The 18,267-nt window shown below is 35.2% G+C and overlaps 1 protein-coding gene and 1 pseudogene across 1 annotated transcript; both read left to right on the top strand.

Moving 5' to 3' along the window:
• Positions 1–6,539: 6,539 nt before the first annotated feature.
• The window catches only part of LOC125818240 (putative disease resistance RPP13-like protein 1), a 62,316-nt pseudogene continuing 50,588 nt past the window's right edge, over positions 6,540–18,267 (top strand).
• On the top strand, positions 8,924–12,943 carry LOC125818317 (putative disease resistance RPP13-like protein 1). The gene has a single exon (XM_049497856.1). It carries the CDS (start codon positions 8,924–8,926, stop codon positions 12,941–12,943), a length of 4,020 nt encoding a protein of 1,339 aa, XP_049353813.1.

Below are 18,267 nucleotides of genomic sequence, written 5' to 3'. Positions count from 1 at the left end.
TCTTACTTACTACTCTTTGTTGCAATTTACCGTCCAGATAACTTGGACAATTAATTTTGTGGAATTCTCCTTTGCTTGTCTATTAGCTTGATTTGGTCGTTGATCGATTGTTGTTGCAGGAGTTGTTCGATCTTGTCTTCGCTGTTCTTAAACTTCAGTCAACTAAAATCATGAATGGTCAGAAAAATGCAATTGATTCGCATCAGAGATGAATCTAAGGCTAATAAACGGATAGACGTATCATGATGTATTATGACTGTTGGAGGGTGAACAATTGAGAAGCCTTCAGTTCTTGATTAAGCCTTCACATTGCTTTGTTCTTCTAGCTTCATCAGCTTAAAAAAATTGCTTGTGAGCCATATATTGAATTTGACACTTCTTCACCTGGCAGTAAGCTTAGAAATCACTTTTTATAGTCAAATAGAACTATAAATATAGACAGTGTATGGTCTGTAATAGATCTACTTGTTTATACTCATCATTATGTCGAAGTTTTGTGAAGAAGAAGATATGATACAGCTCATCAGAGATCTTTCTCTAGTAATCTGTAGTTTATACGATTATCTTAATGGAAGTCCCAATTGACTGCTGCATTCTAACCCTACCATTGGTAGCCTAACTTATACTTCGTATCTTTATCTTCCCTGCTAAAGATTCTTATAATTATCACTTGCATTATTTTTTACAACCGAGCTAGAGTTTTAGCTATTTGTGTTAAAATTGTGTATTTGCATTAAGAAATCTACTTATTGCTCAGAACCAATTACTTTCTCTTTTTTTGTAAAATTCAGAATTCATAAACTCAAATGCAAGTTTCACAAATGAAAAATCATGTGCCTTTTAACTTGGATACAGTGTATGCACAAGAGTGTAGCTAAAGCAATTCTGAACTAGTCACGTATCAGGATTTCTGAAGCAATACAGCATTCAATTGTTGTCTCAGTTAGATTGCTCGTTTTTTACAAATATAACCGTAGGTTTTCCAAAATGATAGCAAAAGCTTGAGTCCCTTTTCAACAGTCATGTGATGCTAATTTTTTCTATTGTTTTGCATTTTCGCCTTTGCTTTTCGTAAGCCTGGGATTAACTTTTGTCATCTGGAATTTGAAAAGTTATGTTTTACTCCTTATGATATGCAGATATGTAGTTGCAGAGATAAAGCGTATGACAATCTGGCTTGGCAAGACCAGTTTGACATCCAAGACAGTGAAGAGCTTAATAGAATGAAGGAAGAAAATGCCAATCTACAAGAAAAGCTGAATAATGCAGGTATTCTTAATTGATATTCTAGACGGTACAAATTTGTAAATATAAAAAATCGGTTGTGAGCCATATATGATATATTGAATTTTAAACTTCTTCACTTGCAGTAATCACTTTCTTAGTCAAATAAAACAATAGTATTTCATTACTTGTATAGAGGAATCATACATGTACAGCTATATATATAGAGACGTGTATGCTGGTCTGTAATTGCAATACTTGGATTGGCCAAGAGTTCTAAAAATTCTTTTTAATTGCTTTCAGGAAGGAGGTTGTGATTTCCAAGTCCTACAACTGTCTACTGTGCCTTCCTTGAAATGAAGCATGACTTTCTGCAAATGGGACACCCAGCTCTAATGTAACCAAAGGTCGGATGAGGACAAGATCATGGTTGATTACGCTTCAACTCAGCTTCCCGAGTATACGCATAGTGTGATTGATGTTGTCTTGGTGTTCCCGAGCATAATATCCATGTGATAAAAAGAAGATATTAGATGTATTATTTTCTACGAACGTGCAGGTCTAATCTAGCAAGTCTTTTTTAATAAAAGGTCTGAGAGGTTGACATGATAATCTTATTTCAACTTCTAGAGAAACTTTTCTTCGACTTCCTTTGGTACATTTATCATGTCACACTCCTCACTCTTCAACATATTAACCTTGTCTTCTAGATAGCATACCCGTAAATAATTGATGTGAGCTTTGAAACCATATAAGTAATTGAGCAAGATGAAGCAAATGATACTTTATTTAAAATAGATGATGACTTTTTAAAAAAAAATTTAAGTCATCACCATCACAGCTTAAAGCTATTAGGTGTGTGGGGTTTGGCTTGACCCCTACCATATCTATAATTTCCAACACAAGTTACACAAAAACAGAGGGGGGCATGTACGTAACCTCTGGCAAAAATAGAAAGTGGAAATTAGGACATTAAAAAGGGAAGGCAACAAACTTATAACCTTCCACTCAATAAGAAAAATACAAGGTTGAACTAACAAAAAAATTACATTTGCCATATCTTCTTCTTATACAAGGTAGTTGCCATCTATCTAGTTGAAAGAGTCCCTTCGCTTCTTTCGGGAGCTGTTGATAAGAGAAGTAGCAGGTACCATTTCCACTCGATGAAGCTAATTTGGGTAGGAAGTCAGCCACCTGGTTGGCTTCTCTATAGCAATGTGAGATGCTCACTTCTGCCCCTTCCATAGCGTTGACAGTTCGTTTGATAATGCTTTTCAGCTTCACATTGTTGGTGTCTTTTTCTTCGAGCATATTTGTAATCACCATTGAGTCCAACTGCAGATCGTATTTGTCGTATCCAATTCGATTACACCATTCTATTGCATGGAGTGCTCCCATTGCTTCTGCCTGATTGTTGCTTTTAGATTGAGTTGGGACCGAGAAAGCCATAATGAGATGGCCAGTGTCATCTCTGAGAACCCCTCCAATGCCAGCACTGGAAATACTTTCTTGCATATAGCTTCCATCTGTGTTGAATTTGATCCTTCCGGTCACAGGCTTGGTCCAAACAACGTGCCTCCATCTTACAATAGGTCTGTACCTTTCAATTCTTGTGCAAATTTGAACCTATTTTCCTGTTAAGTCACTAGTTGGGAAGGCAACACAAATAGCTGCTTTGATGTTCCATAATATTTGCACTTTCATTCTAGATGTCAAATATTTGGTCTGATCTCTGTATCTACAAGATGTCCATTTTTTTTTTCAGATTTCCCATGCTATATACACATGGGAGTGATTTGTTGTAGCATTTTATGCACATTGTTGGCTGTGTGTTCATATTCCACCAAGCATTGAAGAGAATCCTAATGTTGCTCCTTGGTGATTAATTCAAGGGGCTTTCCAAAGTAATTCCATAGATGCTTAGCCATCTCACTATCACTAAACACATGTTGAATTGATTCATTTTGAGGTATTGTGCAGCATATGCATTTGGTATCCATTGGATTACCAAACCTTTGGAGTACCTCATCAAAAGGTAGCTTTTTGAGTATCATTCTCCAGGTAAGAAGGGATATTTTGAAAGGTAAGCACTTGTGCCAAACCTTACTCAGGATGCCATCTTTCTGTCTCACTTCTCTTATGCTTTTCCAAGCAGAAGAATTTGTGTATTGACTATTCTAATTAATATTCTAAACAACATAGTCATTATTATTAGCATCCCCAATAGGAATGTTAGCAATATATAGGACTATATGTTCAGGGAGATCTTCCCTTAATTTATTCATGTTCCAGTTACCACAATCAATATAGTCCATAACCTTGGCGTTGTTGTTATGCACATGGTCAGGGTACAGAATAGCCAGAGGCCCTTTCTCACACCAATTGTCCCACCACATATTACAACTACCATTGTTAATTTTCCGGAAAATGTTAGGTTCAACAACCTGTCTAGCGTTGATCATGAACTTCCAAGCTTGTGAATTACCACTGAGGGGTGAACCCTGTGACAATACGTAGCTTTCATAAAATCAGCCCAGAGAGACTAATTAGTTCTAAATCTCCACCATCTTTTAAAGGCCAAGGTTTTAGAGATGTCATCCATGTTTCTAATACCTATACCACCTTCATCTTTAGGAGCACAAAGATTTTTCCAAGATCTCCAATGGTGCTTATCTCTGTTCTCATTAAAACCCCAAAAGAATCGTGCAAAATTCTTTTCTAACAAATTAATAGTACCAATGGGAGGATCAATCGTTGAGAGAGTATAAATAGGGAGTGATTGAAGAACACTTTTGATCAAAACAGTTTTACCTCCGTAGGTAAGCATCTTACCATGCCAACCATTGAGTCTTTTTACCACTTTTGTAACCATATCATCAAAGTAAGAAATCTTTTTCCTACCAATATAGATCGGGCAACCCAAGTAAGTAAAAGGGAAATTCATTTCCAAAAAAACCAGTACACTGTCTCATCATGTTGATTCTGTAAGCACTAGCCTTAGGGTTAGTAAAAAAATCTTTTATTCTTATTGACTTCTTGCCCTGAAGCTTTCTCATAATTGTTGATCTGTTTCATGATGAGCTTAACAAATTTACTCTTACCACTACTGAAAATAACAATATCATCAGCATATGCTAAATGGTTAATCTGAGGACCTCTTTGATGCATCGAGAAAAGGATAAAATTATCATGAGTATGTAAACTATTCAAAGTTCTAGAGATGACCTCAGCATCCAAAATAAATAAAGAGGGGGACAGAGGATCACCCTGTTTTAAACCTTGAGCAGAAGAGAAAAAAAACCATTTCTAGATCCATTAATCAAAATAGAATACCACACATTAGAAATTAAATTTCACACTAAATTTATCCATCTATTTGAGAAGCCAAATCTTCTAAGAACATCCATTAGAAAATTCCAACTCATTCTATCATATGCCTTTGCCATATCTAATTTGATGACAATATTACCACCAGTATTATGCTTAGACATACCACGAATAATTTCTTGAGCAAGCATGACTTTTTCAGTAATCAATCTGCTCGGAATGAAACCACTTTGATAAACAGATATGAGTCTATGTAAAATAGGATTGAGCCTTCTAGCCAGAATTCTAGAAACAATTTTGTTAGAAAAATTACTTAATCTAATAGGCCTTAATTCAGAAAAGTTAGAAGGGGACTCAATTTTAGGGATAAGAGCCAAACACATGTGAGTAAAGTATTTAGTGAGTTTTTTTCTAGAGAAAAATTCAGCAACAAAGTCACAAACATCATAATATCCCAACATGTATGAAAAAACTTACCATTGAAGTCATCAAGTCCTGCACTACTATTTGCACTCATACTGAACACAACATTTTTAATTTCATCCTCTATGGGTTCTCTGTGAAGCATAATCTTTGGTATGCAATCCAAAGTGCCACTGTCCAGGTTAGGTTGCCCCATATTGGAGAGATTCTTGTAATGTCTAATAGCAGCCCTTGCAATGTTGTTGTCTCTGTGGTCTTTGATTATGTGAGTAAGATGATGACTGATATATACACAAAGAAGTGTTTTTGCCTCGATAATTATCTAACAAGAGTGTTGATGCAAAAGTAATTTTTTTCTTGAGAAAATATCAGATTAAAAAAAGTCTCGTACATGTCAGTTTATTCTAAGCCTATAGGACAATTGATGTGGGCCCACCCTCATAATTTCCACGTCAATAGTCAAGATGACATTATTAATTATTTAACTCTACACCATACTTACTTGTATGGAATATTTACATAAAATCAGGTAAATTTAATATGGTTGAGTAATTTAATGATATGAGAATGCATGTTTATTAACTTCAACTAAGTGTTAAAAATATATACGTAAATAGATGTCATGCATTTATTGACGTAATTTTAAGTTTTTATCTAATTTGAATGTGCATGGTATATAATTTACTAAACACTGTTTCAACGATTTAAACTCGAAATAACTTTAAAAAGATTAATTTTTTTAAACCTTTTCATGGAAGCTCTCACCTTTTTACTTCACTAATTACTCGAATCCATAGTCTTAGAATTAGAAATACAATGTGATTACCATATGAAAAGTACTTTCAACTAATTTTTAAATATATATAAATTGTCTCAAAAAATCAAATATTTCATGACCGAATACACAATCAAAAGCAAAAGGTTTGAGTTTTCAAAAACCAATTGAGTCATGTAAATTGAAAAATAGAATAATATTTATGCATTTAAATTCTTCATGAATAGATTATAATTCAATATTGTTAATAGACAGCACAATTTACTATAATAACAATATATTTAATATAGTCCTGCAAAGTGTGATTTGAAAGTGATGAAGTGTATGATTGTATGTAGATCTTATCCCAGTTACGAAGGTTGAGAGGTCTTATTAACTCATTCTAATTTTACCGTCCCTAATTCAATTCAACCCGCCCATTTGACATCTCTATCTAAAACCATCTGAACAATGAATTACCTGGCCCCAACTATAGATTCTAAAGTACCAAGCAAACTCATAGATATGTTTTATTTAAAAGATATTAAAATTGACAAATTAATTGAGAAATTGTAATTTTCGAAACATCATCATCCTACTCCAATTATATTTGTTCTGCTTTCTGATTTTGTTTTGAAAGTATAGATACTTTTTTCCCATCATAACCATATTTTTCATTCTTGTTAGGTGAAAAGTCATACTCATGGAAAGGACTTTTGATTCTTTTTTTCCTTCTATGGCTGTTCTCTTTTGCCTCAATTATTGACTCTTGTTGTTGGGTGAAAAGAAAGACCATTAGCAAAAGAGAGAGAGAGAGAGATTGAGAGAAATCAGTGATCATTCTTGTTTGCAAATTACTCTTAGCATTCAACAGGTAAAGTAAAGTTGTTAGTAATTGAACATACAAACATTTATCTTCTCTACATCATTTTGTGTTCTCCTTGTTTTGCTTTGCAGATTTCAGAAATTAACTTAAATCTAATATAAAAATAATATAACCTTTAACTTGGCCTCAACTCATATATATGCCCTCCAACTTTGGATGTGCGCAGGTAGACACTTAAATTTGTATAAAGTTAAATAATTAGACACAAACATCCTAAGTGACATCTTACATGACAATTTTCATCTTACGTGGTGTCCTGTGTGTATTATGTCACGTAAGACTCATATGTCTATTTGTTCAATTTTATACAAGTTAAACTGTCTACTTGTGCATACCAAAGTTGGAGGACATAAATGTGAAATGAAGTCAAGTTAAAAGCCATATTATTCAAAATTCAAATTTCATAGGGTTTGAAGTTTCAATTCCATTGATGGATAACGTTACAATTTTAGTGCAACACAATGGAACTTGAGATTCAAACAACCACTATGACCAAAGAACAAAAAAAAAACGGCTAACCGAGAGTCCTTGCCCGACTAAAAGAAAGGGTTTGTTGGTAGAATGGGGGTAGGCCGACAATTTTTCCAGATAGATCGAACTATTGAAAGAAAATAAAAAAGAAAGACCGAGTGTTATCTCATTGATGCAATTCTAGTCAATTCCACTTCCAATTCATAGATCTAGTCACAAATTTACCTTTTTATCCTTGGCGGAATGTAATGGATGGTTCTAGATATATGAAGAAAATGTTTTTATTAGTGTACATTTACTTATTTACCCTTGGTCTTTCTTTGTCTTCACATTTCTGTATAGTAGAAAAATACAAGAGGTCATTTCTAGATAATTTAACATCTAAAATCATCCAAACAATGATCTACCTAGCCTCAACTATTAGCGAGTTTTAATTATTATTATTTCTTGATCCGATTTTGGTAACGATAGGTTCTTTGCTTAGTTGGCGGAAGTTTTATTTCCAATATAAATATGTGAATTTGGTGGTATGTGGTCCCCAGAAAACTATAGGTCAACTCTTTTTCCCTTTTTAAAAATGGGAATAATACATAAACATTTCTTAGTACACGTTAGAACGTACTACAAACTTAGAATAATTATTTAATTCTACACCATAACTCTACGTTATTGCGACTATACCAAAAAGTCAATCCTCTCAATTTGAAACCATCCATTTATTCCAACCTACCCAATAAATTAAAGCTTGAGGCAATCCTCCCAATTTGAAAAGTCTTTTGTCTAAACATATGACATGTATTTATTGGTTTATTATAAATAACAAATATTCCTTTTGTCTTTAATTACTTGTTCATTTTTCCTTTTTTAGTTGTCCTTAATTACTTGTCTATTTTGACAAATTATTTTTACCTATTATACTATGAAAAAGATAGAACTTCATGAAAATCTTAAATTTTTAATTCTTCCACTTCATAATTAATAGGGATGAAATGGTAAACTCACTATTGTTTTCTTAAGAGGTGTGTACTTTTTAAAATTTTGTTGAATCTTTACTTAATATTTCTATTGAGTTAAATATTAGACATTGGTAGCTTTTGCTTAGATACCTATTATTATCAAGGTATGTGGTCCCCACCAAACTATAGGTCAACTCATTTTTCCCCTTTTTAAAATAGGAATGATACATAAACAATTCTTAGTACACGTTAGAACTTAACATAAGCTTAGAATAATTATTTAATTTTACACCATAACTCCACGTTATTGCCTCTATACAAAAAAAAAGTCAATCCTCTCAATATAGCTTGAGGCAATCCTCTCAATTTGGAAAGTCTTCGTGTGAACATATGTCATGTATTTATTAGTTTATTGTAAATAACAAATACAAATAAGTTTTCACCTAATCTGAATTTGCTTGGGATGTTTTAGCTCATACTATCAAGAGAAACTTTATCACAATGATTCAAGCTTGAAACCTCGAATTAAATACGACAAAATTATATAAAACAAAACAACTACAAGGGAGAACTTTCAATCATTTCACTGTACCTCTTGATATCAAATTCCAAACTTGACGTGTTTTCAAGTATAAAAGAATATTATGAAGACAAAATCTGGTTGTTGGGGGGAAAAGTCATACTCATGGAAAAGACAGCTTAAATTCTTTCTTTTTTTTCCTATAGCTGTCACTGTAGAAAACTATTGTTGTACCATTCTTGTTTGCAAATCACTCATAGCATTCAACAGGTAAAGTAAAGTCGTTAGTAATTGAACATACAAACATTTGTCTTCTCTAAATCATTTTGTGTTCTCCTTGTTTTGCTTTGCAGATTTCAGAAATGGAGGTTGGCTTAGCAGTTGGCGGTGCATTCATCTCTTCAGCTTTGAATGTTCTCTTTGATAGGCTTGCTCCTCAGGGTGACCTGCTGAAGATGTTTCAGAAGCATATGAATGATGTTCAGCTCTTAAAGAATCTGAGAATGACATTGCGTGGTCTTCAGATTGTGCTAAGTGATGCAGAGAATAAGCAGGCATCAAATCCATCTGTGAGAGACTGGCTTAATGAGCTTCGAGATGCTGTCGACTCTGCTGAAAACTTAATGGAAGAGGTCAATTGTGAGGCTTTGAGACTTAAGGTGGAAACAAGCAACCAGCAAGTAAGTGACCTCAACCTTTGCTTGAGTGATGATTTTTTCCTTAACATAAAGGACAAGTTGGAAGACACAATTGAAACATTGGAGAATTTGCAAAAGCAAATTGGTGACCTTGGCTTACAGAAACATTTTGGTTTGACTAAACAAGAAACTAGAACACCTTCAACTTCTTTGGTTGATGAATCTGATATCTTTGGTAGGCAGAAAGAAAAAAAGGATTTGATTGACCGTTTATTGTCTGAAGATGCAAGTGGAGGAAACCTGACTGTAGTTCCTATTGTTGGAATGGGCGGCGCGGGTAAGACAACACTTGCTAAAGTGGTTTACAATGATGAGAAGGTGAAGAACCATTTTGGTTTGAAAGCTTGGTATTGTGTTTCTGAGGCATATGATGCTTTCAGAATAACGAAAGGGTTACTTCAAGAAATTGGCTTGGTGGTTAATGACAATCTTAATCAGCTTCAGGTCAAATTGAAGGAAAGCCTGAAGGGAAAAAGGTTTCTTCTTGTCCTTGATGATGTGTGGAATGATAACTATAATGAGTGGGATGACTTGAGAAATGTTTTTGTACAAGGAGATATGGGAAGTAAGATCATTGTAACTACACGTAAGGAGAGTGTTGCTCAGATGACGTGTGCTAAGAAGATGGATCGTTGTGCAATCACTGTGGGGACTCTGCCTATTGACGACTCTTGGGCTTTATTCAAACGACATTCACTAGAAAATAGGGATCCTGAGGAACTTCCAGAACTTGAAGAGATTGGAAAGCAAATTGCAGACAAGTGCAAAGGGTTGCCTTTAGCTATAAAGACACTTGCTGGTATTTTACGTCGCAAATCAGATGTGGATGAGTGGAGAGACATTTTAAGTAGTAAAATATGGGAGCAGCCAAGTTGTTTGAAGGGTATATTACCAGCATTGATGTTGAGCTACAATGATCTTCCTCCAGATTTGAAGCGATGTTTTGCTTTTTGTGCAATATATCCCAAAGACTATCAATTCTGCAAAGACCAAGTTATTCACTTGTGGATTGCTAATGGTCTTGTACAGCAGTTTCGTTCAGGTAATCTGTACTTTGACGAGTTGAGATCAAGATCACTGTTTGAAAGGGTCCCAAAGTCTAAAGGGAAATCGGAGGGATTCTTAATGCATGACCTTGTCAATGATTTGGCCCAAATTGCATCTTCAAACCTTTGTATTAGGTTAGAAGAGAACGAAGGATCTGATGATATGTTGGAACAAAGTCGGCACATGTCCTATTCCATGGGACGAGAAGGTGACTTTGAGAAATTGAAACTACTCTCCAAATCAGAGCAGCTGAGGACATTGCTTCCAGTCAATATCGTCTTTTGCTTTTATCAGCTAAGCAAGAGGGTGTTGCATAACATACTGCCAAAACTGACATCCTTAAGGGCATTATCATTGTCAGGCTATGAGATTGAGGAGTTTCCAAATGACTTGTTTGTCAAATTAAAGCTCCTCAGATTTTTGGACCTTTCTTGGACAAAGATTAAAAGGTTGCCAGATTCTATTTGTGCATTGTATAACTTGGAGACACTTCTCCTGTCATCTTGTGCTGATCTTGAGGAGCTACCGCTGCAGATGGAGAAGTTGATAAACTTGCGTCATCTTGACTTAAGCAACACTTTTAACTCGAACTTGCGTCATCTTGACTTAAGCAACACTTTTAACTCGAAGATGCTGCTACATCTGAGCAAGTTGAAAAGCCTCCAAGTGTTAGTGGGAGCCAAGTTACTTCTAGATGGTTTGAAAATGGAAGATTTGGGTGAACTAGAGAACTTGTATGGATCTCTATCAGTTTTAAAGTTACAGAATGTGGTCGATAAAAGGGAAGCTCTGAAAGCAAAATTGAAGGAGAAAAATCATGTTGAGAATTTATCTTTGGAGTGGAGTGAAAACAGTACTGCTGAATTTTCACAAACTGAAATTGACATACTTGATGGGCTACGCCCACACACAAACATAAAAGAAGTTGAAATCACTGGATATAGAGGGACCCAATTTTCAAATTGGCTGGCTGATCCTTTGTTTCTTAAGCTAGTAAAATTGTCTCTTAGCAACTGCAAGGACTGTTTTTCTTTGCCAGCACTAGGAGAACTTCCTTCTTTGAAAATCCTTTGCATTCGAGGGATGCATAAAATAACAGAAGTGACGAAAGAATTTTATGGCAGTTCATCCTCCAAAAAGCCTTTTAACTCTCTTGAGAAGCTTGAATTTGAAGATATGCTGGCGTGGAAGCATTGGCATGTACTAGGATGTGGGGAGTTCCCTAAACTTGAGAAGCTTTCAATTGAAAATTGTCCGAAGTTGATGGAGAAGTTGCCTGAAAATCTTTGTTCTCTGACAGAATTGGAAATTTCAAAATGTCCTCAACTGAATTTGGATACATCCCAACTTGAGGGAATGAAGCAGATTGTTGAATTAAAGATTGGTGATTGTGACCATCTTACCTTACCTTTTAGCAAACTGCCCAGTACCTTGAAGAAAATAAGAATTTATGAATGCAAGGAACTGAAATTGGAGGAGCCAGTTGGTGAGATGTTTCTGGAGGAATTGACACTGGAAGGATGTGTTATGTCACCTGATCAGTTTCTCCCAAGAGCACGCGAATTGAGTGTAGAGTATTGCCACAACCTTACTACGTTTTTGATTCCTACTGCCACTGAAAGTCTCTCTATTTGGTATTGTGAGAATCTTGAAAAACTTTCGGTGGCATGTGGGGGGACCCAGATGACGTCACTGACTATTCATGGCTGTTTGAAGCTGAAGTGGCTGCCAGAACGTATGCAGGAACTCCTTCCATCTCTTAATACACTGAATCTTTATAATTGTCCAGAAATAGAGTCCTTTCCTGGAGGAGGATTGCCGTTCAATTTACAATTACTTGATATCTACAATTGCGAGTTCCTCGTAAATGGACGAAATGAGTGGCTTTTACCGAGACTCAGACAGTTAGGGATCGAACATGATGGCAGTGACGAAGAGATGGAACATGATGACAGTGACGAAGAGATCAAACATGATGGCAGGGACGAAGAAATCGAACATGAAGGCAGGGACGAAGAGATGGAACATGATGGCAGTGACGAAGAGATGGAACATGATGGCAGTGAAGAAGAGATGGAACATGATGACAGTGACGAAGAGATCGAACATGATGGAAGTGACGAAGAGATCGAACATTGGAAGTTGCCTTCCTCTATCCAAAGTCTTACCATAGGCAATCAGAAAACATTAAGCAGTAAAGATCTCAAAAGCCTCACCTCTCTTGAATATCTACGTATTATTAATTTACCTCAAATTCAGTCACTGTTGGAAGAAGACCGGCTTCCCTCCTCTCTTTCTGAGCTATATTTATATTACCATGATGAGCTCCATTCACTACATCTTTGCCACCTCACTTCCCTTCTACATCTAAACATCGACTCTTGCCGTAATCTCCAATCACTCTCTGAATCAGCACTGCCCTCCTCCCTCTCTTACCTGGGGATCTCCCATTGCCCTAATCTCCAATCACTTTCCGAATCAGTACTGCCCTCCTCCCTCTCTCAGCTAGCCATCTATGATTGCCGTAATCTCCAATCACTTCCAGTAAAAGGGATGCCCTCTTCCCTCTCTAAACTAACTATTTTCCGCTGCCCATTGCTCACACCACTACTAGAATTTAACAAGGGGGAATACTAGCTAAACATTGCTCAAATTCCCATCATACATATTGATGGTAAATACCTGTAATGATTAAAACAAATGGTGCTCTGACAAATGTAAGTTATTCTTTTCCCTCAGAAGCATTTTATTTTTGGTTTTCTTCACTTTGCTTTTTTGTTAATTCTTTTCCTTTTTGAAATTTTGTTGAGCAGTGTGGAATGTCTATTGCTCAAACCACGGCTACTGACAAAAAATTGTTGATATTTCCACCATAAATGTTGATTGGGAGAGCCTGTAATGATTAAAACGAGTGGTGCTTCAATAGATGTAAGTTATTCTATTTCCTTAGAATCTTTTCATTTTTTGGTTAATTTTTTTTTTCTTTGTTAAATCTTTTTTACCAGTGTGTATCATCTATTGCTTCTGTGAAGTCAAGGATATATCTTTAGATTAGGATGAAATCTTTATATTTGCATCAAGACATTGTAAAAGTAATCTAGTATAGGTAGGAATTGAGATAATTTGCTCCAGAAATAGCTATAGATCAGGATAAAATCTTCATATCAGCAGGATGTTTATAGCAATTCATTTATTCTTGTGACAAATCTCACTCTTCATCTTAGTTGACTATTTACGACTCACTTTTCTTCTCTATTAACATATGTTCTCTCTAAAATCTTGTAGACTGAAATATTTTTCGCCATCATGAAATAAAGTTCTGGTCATATCTTCACCATAGAAGTCGATGGAGAATACATTAAATGATTAAAACGAATGGTGCTCTCACAAATATAAGTTTTTCTTTTTCCTCTGAAGCTTCCTATTTCTGTTTACTTCCCTTTTTTAAGATCTTGTTGAGCAGTATGGAGGGTCTTTTGCCACTATGAAGCCGAGAAATCATCTTCAGTTTGAGATAAATTTAATTTTAGATAACCAAAAAAAACAAAGGTGATAAAATCTTTATATTTATGTGGGAACACTATAAAACGAAATCTAGTATACATAGGAATTAAAATAACTTGCTCCACAAAATCTTGTTCTTTCCGTTTTCAGTGAGTTTAGAGTTATGCACATATCGACTATTGAATTCAAAGCTTTAATAAAATTCAAAGGTGTACAATACACAAGGTCTGTTTCCTATCTATCAAAAATATATAAAAGTTTGCCTCCCAATAAATTTAACACCTAAAAGCATCAGCACACAGATTTATATATAAAAAATTTTGTCAGGATTCTGGTAACATTATATGTAAGCTATTACCGCTCTAGCTCAGTTTGTAGAAGGAAATTTCTGCTGCAATTCTCTATTGAATAGACTGTTGCTAGAATGTGGTCTGACAACCAAGCGTAAGTGATGACTGTAAACGTGAAGTTTATGCTTTGAACTGTTTATATATAAATCTGTGTGATCATTAGAATGATGTATATCTTTGATATTAATGACGTTTAATATTCTTTTCAGAATATAAATTATGTCGTGCTTATCATCCAACACGTAGCTTTATTTTTATGCTCCATAGAGAATCTAAATTTTAGAAAAGATAATCATGGATAATGATCAGAAGTTTAGGAAATAAGTAAACTTCCATTGCCAGAATTAGATGTTCTATAGACTTGCAGCTTATTGTTGTGCGTTATATATTCTTGGATGGCAGGTATTGGATTGGTTTCTCATTGCTTATTGTTGTGTGTTAAGTAAACTGTTGCAAGATTCTGTTACATCAGTATGCATGTTGGTCCTGACATTTCTTTTCTGTTTCTTGTGTCTTTGGAGTTCTCCCAGAACAGTCTGTAATTATAACACGGGGATTGTCTTAGAGTTCTAAAATTTCTTTTTAATTGCTTTCAGTAAGAAGGTAGTGATTTCCAAGTCGTACAACCGTCTACTATGACTTCCTTCAGATGAAGCATGACTTGCTGCAAATGGAACATACAGCTCTAGTGGAACCCAAAGGTACATCAGAAAATAGTTGTTTAATGTAACACACAAGAGACATATTGTACATTATGGTCATAGATTATAAGGAAAGATATTACTTTTTCATCGTTAGGATTTTGACAAGACTCGATGATCATTTGGGAAGTGAAAAGTTTCGAAGGTTTCTCTGTTCAAGTTGAGAAGCGAAAGTTGTTGAACTATGTATGTAATAGCTTATTGTTGACTTTGGGTTTAATGTCACTTCTTTTTATACCAACAATCAATATCTTTCTTGTGTTTTGTTTCGTCAATGTGGTAAATGTCTAGGATGCTACAATGGTGTTCCTTTTACTCTGGATACCAAGACAAAAGGCAAATGAAAACACAATTATTGGATTTCTGTATTGAGAAATCAGAATTCCTGGACGCAAATGGTTAGAGAAAACTGTAAATGCAATGTAAAATGTATAAAAAACAGGGGAGATTTTGAGGAGTGAAATTTGTTTGCGTAATTTTTTTATGTTATTGTTTTATTTAAAAAATAAAGGGTTTAAGAGTCGCCACTTAATTTTTAAAGAAAAATCAAGAAAACTATTTTTTCAAAAGATTAAAACAGAAATCTATGAAAATATTAAAAAGGGGGTTCTGAGTTCATATTAGCATTTCGAGAAGGGTTTGAAAGCACCCGAAATGTCCGCTAACATGCGGTTATCCGATAATTAACTATTTGGCTAACATTTAATGAAATATGTATACTTGACTAAATAGAGGGAATAAACATCTAAAACTTAAAATCATTTTTTAGGGGAGGGGGAAATATTAAAAATATTATTAAGTGAAATTTTAAAGTAAATTAAGTAGAAAAAAAAAAAGCATGGTTATTTAGAAAATCCCGAAGTGATTATCTTTTTGGGGAAATCGAATTAGGAACTTTAAAATTAGCTAGCAAATAAACAATTGAACAAATACGAAATAGATAAAAGAGAGAGAGTCTTGGGCCCAAGACCGGGTTTTTGTTCGTCTGGACCAGTACTTGGGCCTAATTTTCATTTTGGACCTTTGACCCATTTTGTACCTGTCCTAGGCTAACAAAATAATAGCCAAAACAAATGGACCTTCTAGCCCAATAATTACAAAATACAATTACTGAAATTTTAAGTGGGCTTTTGCCCCTTTTTCTGCCGTATCACAATGTATACAACATGTATACATCCCTTGATCTCACTCCGAACACTTGCATTTCAACTCCCGGGACCCCTTTTTTGATTCCATTGGCTGGCCAACTCGAAAAGGAAAGGATTTGAGCCTTTATAGCTCTCTCGAAGTGCTAAGGGAAGGAGGAGTTCATAGTGAACTCGGACAGATTTCACATGCAAAACAAAATAAGGGAAAGGAGTTAATACATAATTCAATCAACATAAATGCAGGAAGGATAAACTAATTCACAGGAAAATACACACTAACTCAAGAATGTATAACTTAACATGTAATTAGTCCATACAGTAAGACATAAAAAAGAAAAATGACAACTTTAAAGGAGCAATTAAAAGGCCCAGTAGTCACTACTCAAAGTTAATTATCCTTAATTGTGGGCAATGACGAATGCTTACTCATTTAAAATATATATATATATATATATATATATATATATATATATATAAAGTGAATGAATTTAACAGAATTAGGCATGAAGAGATACTTCTTATAATGAAAATCTAAACTAAAGGCAATGAGAAGAAACATTATCTTTTCACACATTATCCAAAATAATAACAAGATGACCAAATTGATTAAGAAGCGCTAACACTATGATTGATGCACACTCACAATACTAAGCGAAATCAACTGCTCGACAAGGTGAAGTTGAAATAACACGCTAACTTGAAACTTCTCAAAAATCCAAAGAAATCAACGAATTAACAGGGGATCTTACTATTGAAGCTTGAAAACGAAATTAACTTGGGCATAAAAAATAAAGGTCAAGCTCGGAAACTAAGTCAAAACAGCCAAGTCTTTAGAATAGTAATTAGTCCTAATAGATACTCATGTTCATTGACACACAAACAGTAACCTCGGAAAAAATAGGATCATCAATACTCGAACAAAGAATAAACAGTTTAAAACATAAGCACATTTAGACATCTTAATATATGAAACACGCTTAATATCGCAGGAAATTCGAATAGAGACCCAAATCACCCTAAAGAAACTAAATGAGAACTAGAAAGACACCAACTAGCGTAGAAAGAAACAAAGTAAAACTTTTAACGTACTAACAAATTTAGTCACAACAGATCAAACCAGACTTTTAGCTGACTTTATGAACCTAATCAGATAAATACAAGAAAGAAACCAACTTGACTGGACGATTTCCACATTTTAAGGAATCATATGGAAATTTACAGCAACCTAAAAAAAGGAACAAAGCACTGAAATGCCCGTCCAAATTCCAGCGAACAAACAACAAACAAACATTTCTATCTATTCAAACACACAAGCGGAAAATAGAGAATGATTAGAGGTTAACAAGAGGTAGAGTTAAGCATAGAGATTTTTACCTTTTTTCGGGCAGCGACGGGGATTCGAGCCACTGAAGACGATTCCACCACCAACCTCTTACTTCAATGAACCCGGAAGGATGACGAACGGGAGGAGAGAGTAAAAAGGAACTCGAAAATTAGTTCTCCTCTCTATTTCTTCGAGTGTATTTTGTATATATTCTCTGTCTCCTTTCAAAATCTCATACGTTGTTCTCTCTATGTAGGTAAGTTTTCGCCAATTCTTTCCAATTTTTCTTCCCAACTCTATTTTCCACTTTTCTCTAAGTTTCTCTGTGAAGCTAGCCTCAAATCCCCCTCTAGCAGCAAAGACAACAGAATATATATAGAAGAAGAACTAGGGCAAATTTGGGGGGAAAAGGGACGAAAATTCGGGTTCAAGGCCCATTTCGAATTCAAAATCGAAAATCTTACACAATTCTGGGGAGGCAATCTTTTCTCTGAAAAATTCACCCCATTCCGGAAAAGGAAAGGGAGATGGACGGACTCGATTGACCTCTCGTCCTTGAGTGCCAACGTGGAGTAATCTCGTGGCTACAAGGACTAAGGCGCAGGTGCTTTTGCTGTGCGGAAGAAGACAATGAAAAATCACAGTACTGCTCTAGCGTTGACGCCGCTTGGTTTTGTTGTTGTCATTTGCTGCATATTAACGTTAGAATGAGCTGTGAACTGCTCTTCGTCGTTAACGTTGAAGCACACGTTTCTGGGTTTCTTTTAGAATTGGAGTGGGCTGGGTTAAAGGGGGAAAAGGATTGGGCTGAAATTTGGGTCGGTTGGGAATAATAGAAGTGGGTTGAAATATGGTGTCAAGTGTGGGCTGGGGGGGGGGGGGGGTTTGCTGGAAATGCCAAAATAAGATCCAACATGGTCATTAAGATGGGTTA

This window comes from Solanum verrucosum, unplaced genomic scaffold (genome assembly GCF_900185275.1).
Source record: "Solanum verrucosum unplaced genomic scaffold, falcon-dt-bn FXZP01000253.1, whole genome shotgun sequence".
Classification (NCBI taxonomy): Eukaryota; Viridiplantae; Streptophyta; class Magnoliopsida; order Solanales; family Solanaceae; genus Solanum; species Solanum verrucosum.
Note: the sequence above shows the minus strand (reverse complement) of the source record. Positions and strands in the feature narration are given on the sequence as shown.

What these genes read in the sequence shown, in the direction of transcription:
- LOC125818317 (XM_049497856.1), top strand. Translation starts at nt 8,924, where the DNA reads ATGGAGGTTGGCTTAGCAGTTGGCGGTGCATTCATCTCTTCAGCTTTG.